Below are 18,804 nucleotides of genomic sequence, written 5' to 3'. Positions count from 1 at the left end.
TTGGGGGTCTTGTGGCTTAACCCAGCTATAATTCAACATGCTTGCTCTCATAGTGTACGAATTGTCTTCCGGAAGTGGCACTGCAGACGCAAAACACATGCTGGCTGTCTAGTTGAGCTGAAAAATGTAATTCACGATTAAGGCTGCATTTTCCCTTTGGAATGCTCAACGCTGATGCTCGAATACAAAATTCGCCTCCGATTGAACAGATTGTGGCATTCTGTTAATGCTGTCTTGTGGTGAGCATGGAATTCAAACTTATTCGAAGTGTATGTCGTTCTTCTTCAAGACACCGATATAGAAACTAAGGGGGTTCTACAGTGAGAGTACCAGTGCTGGGATTAATGAGCGGAAGCTCTTTAAGTTTTACTTTCCAAACCAGATATTGCCCGACCCCAATAAGCAGATGTTGAGGCTTTGCCAGAGGGTACCCTCCGCAGGTGTCTTCTGGCGCCTTTGTCACCAGTGGCTGCAGTGCACCTTAACAGAAACTTATAACTATTTTCCTTCTTAAATTGAGAGGAACTGCAGACTCGTGTCATTCAAGTATTTAATATGGCGTGTAGCTTGGCCTTTTCCCTTGAACTCCGCCACTAATGCCAATTTTCCAACTTTTACAATCGAAGAACAGATACGTTCAGAATAAATTCACCCCACAACATGGGATAATGTTGCTTTCCATAGTTTTCCTGCTTGACCCAAGACTAGACTCTCATGTCGCCTACCTCCCCTCTGAAGAGTATTTCCAAATATTCTTTATGCTGTGCTCACAAACAATTCTAGAGAACGCAGGAATACAATCTGAAGGTGTCGTGTCTTGTAGGGCATTATGAGCTTCGGCTGCATACATAAATCATACCAACTCCACCCAAGGTAGATGGAAAATGAATACATTGATAAAACCTGCCTTTCCTAATCCAGCCTTAGATGACAGAAGGATACAATTTATCTTAATTTAAAACCGTCTTGATCTGTAAAAAATTTGTAGCTGGTTAGTGACATTTTTCTTCCAAGTTGTATGGAATTAGCTGATCTCATACCCTTCGGACATCATGCTCATTCTATTTAGCTTGAGCCAGGTCCTTGATCTCTCAAGAACCTCAATCACACTCCTCTTTAGTGTGGCAACATGGATACCTCACATTCTTGAGAAAAGTCCTTTAATGCTTGATGCATAATCGGTGTTGCTTTTGGCCAGGGAGTCCTGTGCAACCCATTATCTTGAAACCTGATTGGGCATATTCTGCTTTACCCTCCCTGTGTTTTTGACAGTTTCCCTAGTTGGCAAGGAAGGCAAGGCACCAGTAAGGAAAGTAATCCCTGACCCTACTCCAAAACACCCTCCCAGCCATCCCATCAGAGTGCGTCCTGTTTCATCTATGCATATTTGACAAACATCTAGGACCTAGGAAACTATGGCTGGGGAAGCATGGCAGAGGTGAGAACATGAGGCGGGAAGTTACACTTTCATAGCCATCTAGTAGACCTTGGAAATGCAAGCTTATTTTAATTCCTTTTCTGGTGCTGCCTTTAGACAACTCCAGATGGGAAGGAAGGAAAACGAGGACTAAGAAAACTGAAATTGCTAATCTGCGCTGTCAGGATTCTTTTTCTTTTTGTCAATGCAAAACAGAAGGCCTTGATGCATCTGACAGCACCACAGATACTGTTACTGTCATTCCATGTCTCAAGTGTCACTGTGAGATGTTAGGAAATGGACATAGTGCATAGATATTTGGGATCTGCAGTTGTGAACTACATTAAAGTCCTTCGATTGACCAGTAGTGTGTGACCAAACTCTCCAGTTATTCTATGCCTAATCATTTTTTGATGGCTGGATTATTGGCTGCACAGTACTGTTTGACCGCCCATGTAGCAGATACGTCTTTATGTGAATGTTAGAGATGCAAGTTACAGCTGGCTGCTGAGTGTTATGGTGCTTGTATTAGTGTGGGCCAGAAATGCTACATATAAAATTACATAACTATATAATGCCCCGGAAAACCATTGGTGGGCCTTTCTTGCCTTGCATACATATCAGAAAAAGTAGTTTGCTAATTGGTTTGTTTCCAATCTATGGACTGTATGCTGAAGTTTGGGTTGGAAGAGGCAGTTGTCTTTCCAGGTTCTATAGGTGGGATTTGGGGTAGTGTAATGTTCTTGGAAATAGCCATGTTTTCAACTGTCTTCTGAAGTGTATATGCTCCCAGATGCTTCGAATGTTGGCTGGTAGTGAGTTCCAGAGCTTAGCTTCTTGTGCTGAAAAACCAGAGCTTCCTATGGATTTCTTATGGTGAGATGGTAGGATAAGTGGTGCAAGCCTAGAGCACAGTGTCCTGTTTTGTTTGTATTGATTTAATATACATTTTAGCAGTGATCCTTTTCCTTGAGAGGCTTTGCGCACAGTGCGAAGTGCCTTGAACATTGCTCTTCTAGCTGTAGGTAGCCAGTGGAGTAATCCCAAAACTGGAGTAATTTGTTCTCTTGGGTGACTGCGGAGAAGATGTTTTGCATCCTCATTTTGTAAGAGTTATATTTTATATATGAGGAATGCGGGTGTACCAAAGTATAGTCTGTTGACTTAGTCAAGCTAGGATATTATGAGTGTGAGGATGGGTTGTTGCTTTTGTTTGCATCCAGAGTATGGAAGATGCAACAGTGTTTTATTGTGTAGAAGGTGCTCTTTGTGACGTTGTCATGTGGTATCAAATAGGGGGTCGTAATCCATGGTTTCCCCTAGTTTTCTGACTTCTCTTGATATTGTTGGAGATGCCTCCTGTTCCTTAGACCGTTTGGTGGTAGGGTGGTATTTTTGCCATCCTTCGAAGGTCTCTTGATATTGTTGGAGTTAATATTGGTGGAGTTGGAGGATGTGGCGTTACTGCCTGCGTTGCCGACTACGGCGTCTGTGGGAACCAGGTTAGTCTCGCCATCGACGTCAAAATCCTGTGATTCTGGGCAAATCCCTTAATCTCCCCATGCCTACAATTCAGTGCCTTCAGACCCTCACGGGTGATTTGCTGCACTTTACAAATCCTGAATTATATATCTCCATCATTGTGTTATTGGACGTTAGCTGGTTAGTCATCATCCATGGTTTTTATATCCTGGAGGCAGTCATCAAGTTTAAATTTTTTTAAATTAAAATAATTTGTGTCATCTGTATAGTCCGTAGCAGGTGAGGTTGATAGTCCGTAGCAGGTGAGGTTGAATATTGTAATCAGGTTTGGTAAGGGGCTTCGGTAGATTTTGAATAATAGAGGGGATATGATGAGTCCCCGAGTGTCGACACAATGTTGTGTGCGAGGAGCTGATGTGAAAGGTGGTGCCAACTATTTCACAGTCATAGCTGAGAGGCACATAATTCAATGGGCAAAGGGCAATTCCCTTCTCACCTTTCACACATGGTCTGTCAAACAAGAATTTGCAGTTTGAAAAGATTGTATAACTATGAAGAACATTGAGTCATGTTCTTAAGTCAGCAACTTTCATGACCTTTCTTATTCCTGATACTTAAGTGGCTGTCTTTACCTGAGCCTGCCAGCATTTCAGAAGCAATGTCCAATCAAGAAATCTCCAGATTCTAATGCGAGATACTGGATTTATTAGCCTGTTGGCTCAGACAGAGTAATCTCAAATCGCATACAACTTGGATTTGATTGACATTGCTCAAGCCTACAGCCTTTCTAGGGGCACTGGCTTCTTATAACTTATAGCCTGGTGAGATAATATATCTGCTTTAAAAATCTTTATTTTAATTGCAGGAGCCAGATATTTTATTAGGTTAATGTGCCTGCTGTTGAATGCTGCAAATTACATAAATAGCAGTAATGTGAATCTTTAGTGACCAAGTCTAACCTGCCATGTCACACAGGGCTGCCATAAAGGACCATTTCTTCTTCAAATATCTTTTAATATCTAGCTAACCCTGCCAGGGTCAACATACTGAGGATATATCTCCTTGAACCAAATATTGTGGCCATATTCGGGTATCTGATGTTGAAGGCATTATAATTGACCTCTCCACATAACACTGACTAATGTTTTCTGCTTTAGTAATCTGTGAGGTGTGTAGTATAACTCTGCTTTTTGAAAATTTACTCCTTTGTAATTCTGACTTATCTTTATCTAATTGACAGCCATAGCAAATTGCTGTTATGACATCCTATGTAATTATATAAGTGAATAATGCTTGGTGAACATTGGGGTACTGTGTTTATTGGGAGAAGTGTGGGAACACTGGGTGGTAGGAAATGTATGGACCCTCACACATTCTAGAATTCCCCATCATATAAATATGAAGAAAATCTATAATTTAGTCCAGGTTTGGTGTTTGCAGGGCATTTTGGTTAAGAAACGTTAGTGGGAAACATGCAAGCACACTACCCCGGACTACCCTAGATGCCTTATTTTCAGACATTTGTGGGCCTGGCAGGAATCCCTGGGTGCCGACCGATCCCTGACCTAAATTCCACAGCTACCGACATAGCCAGAATGGGTCAATTTGTAGGGCAAAATCTTGATGTTTCCTTGCTGCATTTAACACCTTTCCTTTTACTGGAGTGATAGCCTTGCCAGACAAGTGAGTCTCTATTGTTAATGGGAGAAGTATAGGAACGCTGTGTGGTAGGGCATTTGTGGATTGATGCGGATTCCATTAGCATGATATGCTTTCATGTTTGTTTTGCTGTGACCTCAGCACGCACAATGTGCTACATAATGGAGCATAAACCAAAACAATCTAAATCTGGACTCGAGAGAAGCCTTTTTATTGCTTCCCCATTATGATTTTGAAAAAGAAAATGTCTAGTGTTTTTACCAGAAACATTTTCGTTTTACTACTGCACCAAATCCATGCATGATGTTCTGTACAACAAGAACAGACAACAGGCTGAGGCACCCGCCTCTTTACAGGCTATTCACACACCTTTCATACTTGACACACACTTTCACACCACACCACTCGCATCCACAGACAATGTGGAGACAATGTCCACCCTGGCAGAGAGAGATGGAGACAAATATGACTTCAAAATGAACAATTCCTTAAGTACTCACACGTACTGGTTGGATTTGGCACGAGGGTGAGTGAAGGTTCAGAGCGTAAAATTCTATTAACAAGAGATTTCACAAAAAGGAAATGCACTGTTAATATTTAAAAGGTTAAAAACCTGAACCAATGACTCGCAGCTTGTGAGCTGTAAAGCCACTGCAAGGCACCAACCTCTTTACAGGCCATTCACACACCTTTCATACGTGACACACAAGGCCATTCACACCACCAGCCGCGGGCCCAGCACATTACAACATTCACAACAGACAGCGCCAAGGGCCCATCACTTTCATACGCCCATATGACTGACACAGCAATCACACCAGCTGGTGATTGACATAGTGTCTGCAGTGGTGTTTGATTAGAAGAATGACCAGCAGCAAGTCACTACTCACACACTGCCAGCCAAATGCCAGCCCATGCACACCACCAGCCAAGCACCATCCCACCCACACTGCCAGCCAAGCGCCAGCACACCGCCAGCCAAGCACCGGCCCACCCACCCTGCCGCCATGCGCCAGCCCACCCACCCTGCCAGCCAAGCACCAGCCCTCCCACCCACCTACCCTGCCAACCCTGCCAGCCAAGCGCCAGCCCTCCCACCCTGCCAGCCCTCCCTCCCACCCTGCCAGCCAAGCACCAAATGCCAGCCCACCCACCCAAGCGCCAACCCACCCACGTGCTAGCCCCCCCACCCATGTGCCAGCCCCCACCTACGCACCAGCTGCCCACCCACCCAACCGCCACCCACCCAAGTGCCAGCCACCCAACCACCTACCCACCCAAGTGCCAGCCACCCACCCACCCAAGCGCCAGCCCACCCAGCCAAGCGCCACCCACCCAGGCGCCAGCCCACCCACCCAAGCACCAGCCCACCAGCCCACCCACCCAAGCGCCAGAAGCCAGCCTAAAAAAGCCAGCCCACACACCCAAGCGACAGCCCACCCTGCCAGCCAAGCGCCAGCCCGTCCACCCTGCCAGCCCAGTACCAGCCCGTACTCCCTGCCAGCGCCAGCCCACCCTGCCAGCCCAGCGCCAGCCCACTCTGCCAGCCCAGTGCCCACCCACTCTGCCAGCCCACCCGCCAGCCCACCCAGCCAGCCAAGCGCCCACCCATCCACCCACCCACCCTGCCAGCCAAGCGCCAGACCGCCCACCCTGCCAGCCAAGCGCCAGGACACCCACCCACCCACCCTGCCAGCCAAGCACCAGGACGCCCACCCTACCAGCCCACCCACCCTGCCAGCCCCTGTGACCTGCCCACCCTGCCAGCCCAGCACCAGCCCACTCCCCCACCCACCCCCCCACCCCAGCCGCCCACCTACCTATCCACCCACCATGCCAGCCCAGACCACCCACCCACGTGCCAACTTAAGACCCACCCACTCAACCCTGCGCCAGACCGCCCACCCCAGCGCCAACCCGCGCCAGCCCACCCCTCCACCAGCCCACCCCCGTGCCAGCCCACCCACCCCATGCCAGCCCACCCTGCCAGCCCACTCACCCCAGCGCCAGCCCACTCACCCAGCCCACCCAGCGCCAGATGCCAGCCCATCCACCCACCCTACCAGCCCATCCACCCTCCATGCCAGCCCACCCACCCCAGCCCAGCCCCAGACCCACCCACCCCAGCGCCAGCCCACGCACCCACCCTGCCAGCCGAGCGCCAGCCCACCCACCCTGCCAGCCAAGCGCCAGCCAAGCGCCAACCCAAAGAACCCACCCACACTGCCAGCCAAGCGCCAGCCCACCCACACTGCCAGCCAAGCGCCAGCCCAACCACACTGCCAGCCAAGCGCCAGCCCACCCACACTGCCAGCCAATCGCCAGCCCACCCACACTGCCCCACGCATACCGCCAGCCAAGTGCCAGCCCGCACAGCCCTCCCAGCCAGCCAAGCACCAGCCCACCCGCATTTCGGGAAGACCCTTCATCAGGGGTGCACTAAAAATAATGGAATAAGTTCTTGAATCAAAAAAACAGTGTAACGTATCACATTATTTCGCTCTGCAGGCTTCTCAGACAGTCCCGTGTCCCACAGGCAAACTCTATAGGTTTGTATTTTTTAAAAAGTTATATTTTGGATTTGTTCAAGCTTATCGTGTGAAGAATGTGAAAAAATCATAAGAGGTGTGCAACACAAACGGTAAATCGAGGGGCGGCCGGGAACGGGTGCCCGGGGGAGGGCGCGGAGCCGGTCGAATCTCACTCTGCCCCGCAGACATGGCCGCGATAGGGTTGGCTGGGAAGGCTTCGGGGTGGCAGGTGGCCCTCTGCTCCGGCGGGGGGGTGTTACAGCCCCCCTGGCAGCAGGTTCGCCGTGTACAGTGTTGGAGTATATAGGCTTTTGTGATAAAGCCACATTTTGTTTATTACTTATTTTACAAAGTGTTTGTTGTTGACTTGTTAAGACAAGTTACCTTTATTAGTAAGGATTATGGCTAGCTGTAGAATTACTGCTGAACAGGTTATTGGTACGCTTTTTGAATCTTCCTCTGAGCAGGATTATGAGACTGACAGTGAGTCTGAGGGAGAGGAGGGAGTGCAAGGTTCTGGCAGTGAGTTTTTTTGTCTACGAGGAATCATCTGATGATGAAGCTACTCTCAGTGCGGATGAAGTGCCTGTTTCAGAGGAGGACACTGATGTGCCGATGGTGCAGCAAGAGACATCGGGATTGCAGCCTGAGGCTGCAGGGCTTCCTACTGGAAGTGCTGAACTGTGGGTTGATGCAAACATGGTACAGCTGGTGTTGCCTGCCTTTAGTGGGGATGCAAGGTGTAGAGTGGATTGTGAATTGTTTTTGCCTATACAGTTTTTGCAGTAGTTTATTGATGTATTTTTGGCTAAGATTGTTGAGCAGACTAATTTGTATGCTGAACAGTTTTTGAAGGACAACAGTACCAGACTTGGACCCCGCTTGAGAGCTACCCGTTGGACTCCCACAAATCTGGATGAGATGGCGTTTCTGAATTTGACTTTTTTGATGGGCTTGTTAAGGAAGCCGTCCCTGGCTTCATATTAATCTACAAGTCCCTTGATGGCAACGGCCATATTTCCTGCAATTATGAGTCGTGATCGGTATTTACTTTTGCTTCGGATGCTGCATTTTGTTGATAATGCTTGGGCATTGCCACAAGATCACCCTGACTGTGACCATCTTCTTAAGATTTGGCCTGTTCTTGATCACTTTGTAGATTGATTTTCAGAGATCTATACTCCAGGGAAAGAAATAGCTGTTGATGAGACTTTGGTCCTGTTCAAGGGCAGCTTGTTTTTTAGGCAATACATTCCTAGCAAAAGGGCACGTTACGGAATTAAGATGTACATGTTGTCCGAGAGTAAGACAGGATATGTCTATAATTTCCAGGTGTACACTGGTAGGGATTCCACTATTGACCCCCCTGGTTGTCCGTCCATGTGAGAAAGTGGGTTTCTGTTGCAGTAACCCCCCCTTTTTTTTTTTGCCTAATAGCTGATGCACTTTTCCTTGTTGTGCCCTGGGCTCCTGCCAATCAGGTGCCCAGGGCCTATGTTCCTTCCTTAAAACACACAAACTCCCAAATGGCAAACCCTGGCCACATGTCAGCCCCTGGTAAATGGTACCCTAGGTACCCAGGGCCTTGTGACCAGGGAAGGCCTCTAAGGGCTGCAGCACTCATTGTGCCACCCTTAGAGGCCCTGTACCCTTACACACACACACACTGCCTTTGCAGGCTGAGTGTCTGGGTGCAGGACAAAACAAAGAGTCGACATGGCACACATCTCTGTGTGCCATGCCCATCACCTACACTGCCAAGGCATATGTCAGCCACCCCTCTGGCTGGGTGCCTTATGCCTATGGTGTGGGCACAGGAGCAGGAGCCCTGTGCCCCTACAGTACCCAGGTCCATTCCTGGGCACTGTAAGTACAGTGCTGCCTTTTACAAGTACATGGTGCTGAGAGCTCGTCAAACACGAGCTCCACAGCACCATAATGGCAACACTGAAGACTGGGAAGTTTGGTATCAAACTTCTCAGCACATTAAACCCACACTGATGCCAGTGTGGGATTTAATGTACTAAGCATCCCAGAGGGCATCTTAGAGATGCCCCCTTACAGCTAACCTACAATCCACGTCTGCTCTGAGGCTGCCCAGGCTGCCACACAGCAGACACGTTGCTGGACCCCTGGGTGGGAGAGCCCCTGCTCTCCCGGGCCTGCAACAATGCACATCCTGGGTGAGGTGAGAAATCTCCTCCCCCAGGATGAGCAAAGGGAAGCTTCAAAGGCATGCCGCCAGTTGGAGTTTCCCCAGGCCACTGCAACCCCCCACTCTGGCAGGAAGCTTGGCCGGAAACCCCATACAAGGACAGGGGATGTGCCAGCCTGCCCACCCCACCCCTCAGGTGGGGGAGGCGAGGTGAAGCACATCTCCGGGCTCTCGCCATCTTGAAGATGGGAGGCCCTACCCTATCGGGATTAGGCTACTGCCCCCCTCCCACAGGAGAGAGGCAGGATAGGGGGTGTAATCACCCCAGGACAAGGACCCATTGGTCCCTGGCCTTCACCTACCTGTAACGCCCCTAAATCTAGTATTTAGGGGCCCCCTGAACCTTCCTTCCCCAGATCCCAGATTCGAAACTACAAGAAGAGCAAGAAGAACAAAGACCTGCCCTGCAGCTGCTAAAAAGAGGAAGACACCAACTGCTTTGGCCCCAGCCCTACCGGCCTGTCGACCCTCGAACCTGCTCCTGCTCCAGCGTGGCATCTCTTGTGGCCAGCAACCTCAAAAACCCCGGAGGACCTGGCTACCTTTGAACTCTAAAGCCCCTGGGACTCCCATGAGTAGAGGCTCTACTCAGAAACCTATCTCTAACCCCTGGCAGCAGCCCGGAACCGCGAACCCAGCACACTCTGCACCAGCCAAGCCTGGCCAGTGCCGGAGTGAACAAAGACCCTGAGGACGACCCCACGGCGACTGTGACCCCGAGTCCGGCACCCAAGGACCCCCCTCGACATTCCGGAAGAAGCCTGCAGCCTCAGAACAGAGTGCCTCCCCAACCGCGATCAACAAGAGGGTAAGATTCCCGACATCAAAAGGCACCCCTGCACCCGGCCCCCTGTGCCCAATCCCGGGGTACCCACCTAACCTACAACTACCCAACTTACCTCTCGAAGTGGTGGTGGCATCTGAAGCATCCTCGTCCCCGAGCTTGCAGCCTTTTTCCAAACCGGAACATTCCCATTGACTTCCATTGAGCGCCCGAAGGCTCAAAAGCACCCTGCACCCAGCCGCCCGAGTGGCCCTGGCAGTGCACTCTCTACACTCACCTACGTCCCCACTTGCCCTGAGTAAGTGACCAGGAGCCCAGCTCCCACAGCCGCGTGACTTGCCAGACAGCAGCCACCAACCAAGGCCCCCCCTATCCCTCATAGGATAACATTGGGCCTAACTCTCTCTGCACCCGGCCGTCCTGAAACCGCTGAGGGTGAACCAACTGTACCTACCTGACACTGGGGGACCCCTGAGTCTATGCCCGGAATTTCAACTCTGCCAGTCGGGTACTTACCCTTAAACAGTAACGTTGACTGGCTTTTTCTTGAAAAATCTTCTAAGTGTGAACTTTTCAAAACTGCAAATATTCACTAAAAATCAGCCAAGTGACAAAAACGAATTTACTCACCTGCTCTTAGGTGAGCTCCCAGTGCTGGATCTTGGTGCCCAGCCCTGACTCTGAAAAGTGTCCACAACTGTACTTACCTCTAACTCATTTTTCTTCCATAGGAAACCATTGTCTGCTTTTCTGTGAAATTTCTTCTAAGTGTCTATTTTTGCAAAATTGAAATATTCTTTTAAAATCGTACCATTTCTGCAAACGAAATTACTTACCTGTTTCTGATAAGGACCCCAGTCCTGGGTCTAGGTACCCAGTCCTGGATTACTAAAGTAACGATAAAGTACTCTACCTGCAATTTGAATTTCTTGCCATAGAGATCCATTGAATGTTTTCTTTGAAATATTTTCTAAGTGCTAACTTTTAAAATAGCTAAATATTATTTAAAAATCATTACAGTTATTAAGTCGACTTTCATCACTTGATTCTGAGTACTGACCCAGAGCTGGATCTAGGAGCCAGACCTGGAATTTCAAAAGTAATCTGAAAAGTAATTTATTACAAGACAACCTGAATTTACCATTGAGCTCAATGCATTGTTATGTTTAGGAAATAGGATTGTTTATTGCAACCAACTGTGACTGTTTACAAAAATCCATTGCTTATTGCAAAAGTATTTATATTCAATCTCTCATTCTGAGAAAAGTATATTTTTATTCCCTTTGTGGTTCTAAAAATAAAACCAGCATATATTTTATATATATAAACCATTGGCCTAGAGTTCAGTTATTGAGTGTGTGAAACCATTTGCTGACTGAGTGTGTACAATAAATGCTTTACACTGTCCACAGGTACTGCCTTACTGCTCGACCAAGCTACCACTTTTGAGAGTAAGGTCATACCTAACTTTGACCTCTATCAGCCTCTGGGGGACTGTGGACTTTGTACACCCTGTACCCATTAGGGAACAGTATATACAGAGCCACTTTCTCACAGTCCACTTTTGGAGTTTCAGAAAAAATTGTGTGGGAACTTGCTAGAGGACAGTTTAACAGAGGTCACACCAACACTATACCACTCACTGGCCAGAAGCAGCTAGACTCACCACCTCCTACTCTGCACAGACACAGTAAGGAACAACAATATCCCACTAAAAAAGAAAATTGCACATAAGACAACGCAAAGCACATGGCAAAGATTTTCATGATCAAAACACTAACTAAATATGCTGCTATTATGACACCACTTACAAAAATAATTCTATTATGCATGACATTAATACTCATTTGGGAGTAATCGCAACAAAAATGTTTTTCTTACCAAAATAAATGCAACTATGCAAAAGTGCAGATCAGCCCCTGCCCAAACTGCAAACAAGAATCAAAAGCTTTGCACTAGCATAAAAAGGAGAAATAAAACATTGCAATCACATATGCAAATAATGCACTAGTCCACACACTACCCACCAGCCAAGCAAAGGAGGTAGGTGGGCCTAAAAGCATAAAGCCGATCTGCCTCCATGGGGAGCAGAAACAGCCGAAAAATTCGCCCTCATAAAGGGGGAGCGACCCTTGCCCAAGGGGTCACTCCCTAACACCAACATTTAGCCCTGGTGTCTAGTGGCTTCTGCCCCGTAGGGGACAGAAGGTCCTGAAAACATATGACTGATCAGCCCCCAAAGGGGGCAGAAACGGCCACAATAATCACCCCATAAAGGGGAGCGACCCTTGCCCAAGGGGCCGCTCCCAACAACACTAAAACAATCCCTGGTGGCTTAGTGGGCATACAATATAATTGTTTATTTGGGCCGATCTGCCCTCCCAGAGAGGCAGAAACGGCCAAATAAATGCTCCCCAAAGGGGAGCGACCCTTGCCCAAGGGACCGCTCCCCAACAACACTAAAACAATCCCTGGTGTCTAATGGCTTCTGCCCCCCTTGGGGGCAGATAGACCTAGAATAACAAGGCCGATCTGCCCCCAAGGGGGGCAGAAACAACCTAAACAAATGATTCCCAAAGGGTAGCGGCCCTTGCCTAAGGGGCCGCTCCCCAAAAACATACTTAAAAAAATAAAACATCCCTGGTGGCCTAGTGGGCACGCAGTTTTTTAAAAATGTGTTTTATACAATACAAAGGGGGGCAGACCCATCCCCCCAAAAATTGCTTGCCTAAGGGGCTGCTCCATGCTCGACTGTACAGCAGGAATGCTTAAAAAGACATCTGAGGAAAGGAAAACCCTCCACCATCATAGAGTAACTGCCTTAGTCTGTTAATGAAGTTATGAAGTGAGGGCTCCTTGCTAGAGGAAAATGTGTCTTTGGCGAAATAGCTTCCAGGAGGGAAATCCTTTTTCCACTTGCACATACTTGTTTCACAAAAATTCAGATTCTAAAAAATCTGTTACCCCGGCTGTTTTATTTATGGAAACTGACAAATAGACAGTATTGAACTCATTGAAGAGGACTGGCTTTGTCTGACTCATAGAGCACAACACCAGGGTGGGGACACAGTGCAGAAAGTTTTGGCTGTTGATAAACTTCTCCCTGTCTATGTGCAGCTCAAATGTAGCAAGTAGAGGGGGTCAGGTGTGTATTCTGAATGCCGATAAAACTGAAATTCTAGTCTTCGGCGGTGCCCACTACATATGGGACGCATCTTGGTGGCCATCGTCCCTGGGCCCTGCTCCAAACCTCAAAGTGGCAAAGAACCTTGGCTTCCTGATGGACGTCCCCCTCTCCATGCAGAAATAGGTCACCGTGACCTGTGACAAATGCTTTGGTCTACTTGGGCTTCTACGGGAACTTTCCACTGCATCCTTGTAGACTGGTGAAGGACAGTAGTCCAGGCATTGATTACAAGTAGACTGGACTATGGCAATGCCCTTTATTTGGGTATGGCAGACTCTCTTCACGAGACTACAGGCTGTCTAAAACACGGCAGCCAGACTCATCTGTAATAGTGACAGGTACAGTTTGGCATTTGCCTGTCTAAACACCCTCCACTGGTTGCCAATCTGCAAGGAAACCAAATGTAAACTTTTATGCCATGTCCACAAGGCACTCTACCACACTGGCCTAGCCATTCTGCATAGTAAAGTGGAATTCTACAAACCATGCGCAAACTCTCTGCTTTTGTCCAATCTACCAGTGGCTAAAGCCAAACACACAAAAAAAGCTGGGATGGGTAGTCGTTCGTTCACCTACCTGGCAGCCGCTCATTGGCACTTAATGCCTACTGATCTGTCTGACCTCGGACCATGCCAGGTTTAGGAAAAGACTAAAAACCGGACTATTTTCTGCCTAAGGCAAGTGCTGTAATGTTTTGGGCCTGAAGCAATCTAGCGCCGTGATATCCCTCTGGGGAGGAGTGTCTGCCCTCTAGAAATAACAAATAAATGTCTTCCGTTGGTCAGTAGCCTGCTAGGTGAGGATCGCAGGAAATCGTTACAGGAAGTCTTTCACGTGTGCATGTCTTACAGGTTTTCACACAAGTATTTTATGGGTTTGTTCTTATGTGTCTTTAAATGTTGAAGCAACTGAGTGCAAGTGAGTGTATAAAAAATATTGAAATATACAAGCTGCCGCCTCTTTCCCCCACAAAGCAAGATAACTGTGTGTCTGTGTCAAATAATAGACGGGCCCTCTTGTCCACAGGCAACTCGCTTATGTCCCACATTGGAGGATACTGTGCAAGCTGAACAATTAAAGACAGTGTTTTTTGAGGCACAGTGTGTTCTCAGACTAAAGGAGAAACTCAAAGGAAGCAGAGGTCCTATCTGAAACCTTTTCCTATTGTTTAAGGGCATTGCAACAACAAATGACTTTTGCATTTAAGAATGCGGGTTGTATTGCTTCCATTGGAGAACTAAAGTTTTAGTTGAGTAACTTAATAGTCACCGGGGTCTAATTTGGAGCAAGCCTCTGTGTTATCCCCTCCATCCAGGTCATGGATACCGCTAGGGGTCTACAGAAGTGAATGAATGTCTAAATCGGGTGTATTCTGAAACTCATGTTGCTGCTTTTTTGAGCATTCAATTTGCATGTCTTCAAAAACGTATTAGTGGCTTTCTTATTTTAGGAGACCCATATATTTTAACTAATCTGCCTGAAAAATATTATAAATTGTTTTATTGTTGTTGTTTCCCTTAGGTCGCGAGGAAGGCGATCCGACTCTAAGGATTCTCTGCGTTCAGAATCGGCAAACTCAAGGCAGGCATCAGTACCACGTAGAGGTGTGGAACATTCCAGTCACAGAAGGGATCACAGCAGCAGTCCACACAAACAGAGGAGTAAAGACAAGAAAAAAGATTCAAAAAAGAGAAAAGAAAGGTACGTAGAATGTGTGTTTTTTCTAGTGTCATGTCTGCTACACAATCTCTGCACTTTTTTGGTACAGTCTGCAGAGGAAGTTTATTTTTATTTTTTATGTATTAGTTGATAATTACCCTTTTAGGGTTTGTTTTTTGCGACCTCTGCTTCTGCACCGTTTGCCTTTAGATTCACTAGCAATTTCTTTAAACATGTCTGAACATGGAACATCACACTTCGTCTCTTCGATTTTGGGTTATTTCTATTTGCTGAATTAGCATGATTGCACAATTACTCGAAGAGGCTCAGAATCGCCTTGGCAGTTTGTTGGGGCTATGTTAAAAGACTGGAAGATATTCAGAAAACAGGGACCTTGAAGTATTATTTCTTAAAGGGTTTATCCCCATATTTTTACTACAGGAGTATGTTGGTCAAACAAGTCATCCATATGGAGAACATCTATGATAATGTTCTTTGTGCATCTGACTATATTGCTTTATTTTTTCATCCCATTTGATATCTTTGATCAGTGCAACGTTCCTAGCCCAACTTCACTGTGCAGATGCATTGTACACTAGGTAACTTGTAGTAAGAATTGCGAAACTGGGTGACTTACAATAGATTGCCATGTTAATTCTCAATCAGAAGCTGAATGATTACCTCAAACAAGCATGCAGATCTACATTAGCTATCAAATGCTACTAGTATCTGGTTTAAAGCACAGAGCAGTGGAGCAGAGCAGCCCAGCAGAGCAGCCCACTAAGTATCAGATTGCTCTTTGAGAGCTTCCAGACGCAGATACAGTGGGGTTCTATCTGTTAGCCTGCTTGGCAGGCTACATTACTCCAGGATGGTTGCCTTATTCACAAAACGGCAGGATGGAAAGTTGGAAGTTTACAATCTGTGAACTTCAGAAATTACGCACATCATAGGCAAAAGCCACAAAGCTTTCCAGAAATGGCCCTAGTAGCGTCCTACTGTTGATTTCCTAGCGTTTGCTCATGCATAAATAAATCTGCATATGAAGGTGTCGCACGTGTCTGCATGCGGAAATGAAATAAAGTGCAAGTGCACTTCTGATATATTTTTTTTCTGTCTATTGGCAAAATATTATCCCCTGTTGAAAACCCCAATCCACTGCACCCCCTTCCCCTTCCCAAGCAGGATATGGGCTTAACCCTACCCATGAAAGTAAATGTACTGCCCTATCCAGGATTGGATTGTGCTTGCCTAAATTTTGTGAGGTTAGATTTTTCTCCTACTTTGGCGGGTAACCACACACTGGAACCCACAGTACACCTGTGAACCTTCTGTACTATCACAGAAAATGTTCTTATGCTAATAAGTACAATTTCACTTTTTGTGAGTCATTGGAATCTTTTTATGAATATGTTGGAACCACTAGCAAATACAGAACTATCTCAAGGCTTTCAGTTTGAGCACTTGTTTTATCTCATCCTCAAAGCCTTTCAATAAGTTCTGGTGACTCTGTAGTTAGTCTTCTACAAATATGTAACTCCTCTTGAGAAATAGACCCTGCGGATTAAATAGACCCTAGTTTACGAAAAACATGTTTTTGACTCCAAGCTTTGATGCAACCAACAAGACTTAAGAAGTGTGCCATATAAAAATCTTAAAATAAACCATTTGTTAAGCACTTTATAGTGCTCATAAAATAGTGCTTCAAGCTGCCAAAATCAGTAGCATTGTTTTACAGTGAAAGCAGAACTATATGTTCAAGGCATATGAGCTGCAGATCACACACTAAGGATAAGATCGCCATCTGGTGTTGGGCTCGGATGATTGCAAGTTGTTGTCTTCTGAAGAAGTCTTTGGTCACGAGATTGGTGACTCCTCCCCTGGACAACAGTGCGCATGGGCATCCACTCCATCCTCAGATTGTTTTTTTCCGCCATTGGGTTCGGATGAACTTTTTTCCGCTCCAGCAGAAAACTTATAGAAATCACTACAACTCTCATAACTTCAAAACTCGACGTCGAAAACCATATCGGACCGACTCCGGACGCGGCTGATGGAAAGGACACCTTTTAAAAAATGCCCCCAATGTGGAGCAAAGTTCCCTCATAGCGATCACCACTAGGTCTGTAATTTGTGCCTTTCACCAGACCACAACGAATCCAGCTGTCCAGCCTGCGCCGCATTCCGTTCGAAGAAAACCATCCGGGACTGAAGAGCTCCACGCCATATCATGGCCAAGCCGGTTCCGGAACCAGAAGACATCTTTGTACAGGACGTCCCTGACGATGACTCCGAAGATCTCCAAATCGTGTCCGAGGCCGACGATTCAGATCCGGGGCAGTCTGTGAGTACCAGCCCCCCTAACCCAACACCACCCAAAAAGACATTGGTCAAGACTCTGCCAACTGGGCCCAGTCGCGATCCAAAAACATCCTCTGAAGCCCCGCCCTCGGGCCCGGCTCCGAAGAAAAGTAAGCCTGCAGGTGGCTCGAGCAAACCTCATGTCATTGTGCCTATAATACCTTCGGCACCAAAGCAGGCTTCGGGACCGAAATCTCCATCGGGCCTGAAACGTCACTCGGTCCCGACATCTCCACCGGCACCGAAACGTTCTTCGGCGCCGAGGTCTCCACCGACACCAAAAGGCTCGTCTGCACCGAAAAATCCACCGGAACCGAAAAGTTCTTCGGCACACAAAACATCTTCGGTGCCAAAACACGTCCATAAAGACCCGAAAAAGTCAGCGCCACAGCCGCCTTCGGACTCTGAGGAACTCTTTCGACCTGATCCTGAGCAAAAACGGATTTACATAAATCCGAACACTGGACATGTCACAGCGGAGCCCTACAAGAAAAGGAAGCTGGACTCACCACCTCCTCCAGCACCTCCAAAGAAGGACTGTGCCACTTTACCCATACGTCCTTCCTCTCCTACATTACCTCCTATTCCATCCCCCCCCAACCCCCACCGCCTGCACCTCTACCATCTCCTTCTCATACACCACCTCCACAGGATGATGATGATGATTTTGGGGGAGGGGGAGACCCAGATTTATTTACTGATCCGTTTTCACTCCCGGACACAGCACCAGTAGATGACTGGACTTACCCTATGCCTGATGTGCCTGACCCCACTCCATACCCCTCAAAACCCTCCCCTCCTGATGACCATTTAGGGTTCGGTCAGCTTATTAACAGAGCAGCATCGTTTCATGGTGTCACCATGCACACCGACACTCCTGAGGAGGATTTTCTACTCGACACTTATGAGCAGTCCCAGAAAACAGTCCACATTCTACCCATGATTAAGGGAGTGATAAAGCATGCCACTGAGGTTTTTAAAGACCCTGTCAGTGCCAGGGTTCTCAACCCCAGAATAGGAAAAAAATACAGACCAGCGCTACAAGATCCTGCGTACATCAAGGCGCAACTCCCCCTAGACTCACTAGTCTTCTCCAATGCCAGAAAAAGGGCCAACTCTCAAACAACCGGAGACACGCCGCCCCCAGACAAGAAGTCTAAACTCCTGGAGGCTTCCGGCAAAAGGGTTGCGGCTCAAGCGGCTAACCACTGGCTTATCGCAAATACACAAGCCCTATTGGCTCGTTATGATAGAGCCCATTATGATCAACTGGAGGATCTCTTGCAACACCTGCCTGAACCTTTCAAAACACAGGCCACTGACCTCATACAAGAAGGCAAACTAATATCCAATGTCTCCATTAAATGTGCATTAGACGCAGCGGACACCGCCTCTAGGGCAGTCAACACAAGCGTATTGCTTAGACGCCACGCATGGCTGCGCATCTCCGGCTCCAAGCCGGAGGTACAAACCTCCATTCTTGCTCAACCCTTTAATCAGGAGCAACTA

General features: G+C 47.4%; 1 protein-coding gene across 1 annotated transcript in view; it reads left to right on the top strand.

The window, feature by feature from the left end:
• The window catches only part of SNRNP48 (small nuclear ribonucleoprotein U11/U12 subunit 48), a 125,635-nt gene that overhangs the window by 100,032 nt on the left and 6,799 nt on the right, over nucleotides 1-18,804 (top strand). The window contains exon 8 of the mRNA XM_085607256.1: nucleotides 14,797-14,976. Coding sequence (XP_085463382.1) covers nucleotides 14,797-14,976 — 180 coding nt within the window. The remainder of the gene's footprint in view (nucleotides 1-14,796; nucleotides 14,977-18,804) is intronic.

Source organism: Triturus cristatus, chromosome 5_2 (assembly GCF_964204655.1).
Source record: "Triturus cristatus chromosome 5_2, aTriCri1.1, whole genome shotgun sequence".
NCBI lineage: Eukaryota > Metazoa > Chordata > Amphibia > Caudata > Salamandridae > Triturus > Triturus cristatus.
The sequence above is the reverse complement of the archived record's forward strand: the minus strand, read 5'-3'. Positions and strand labels throughout refer to the sequence as shown.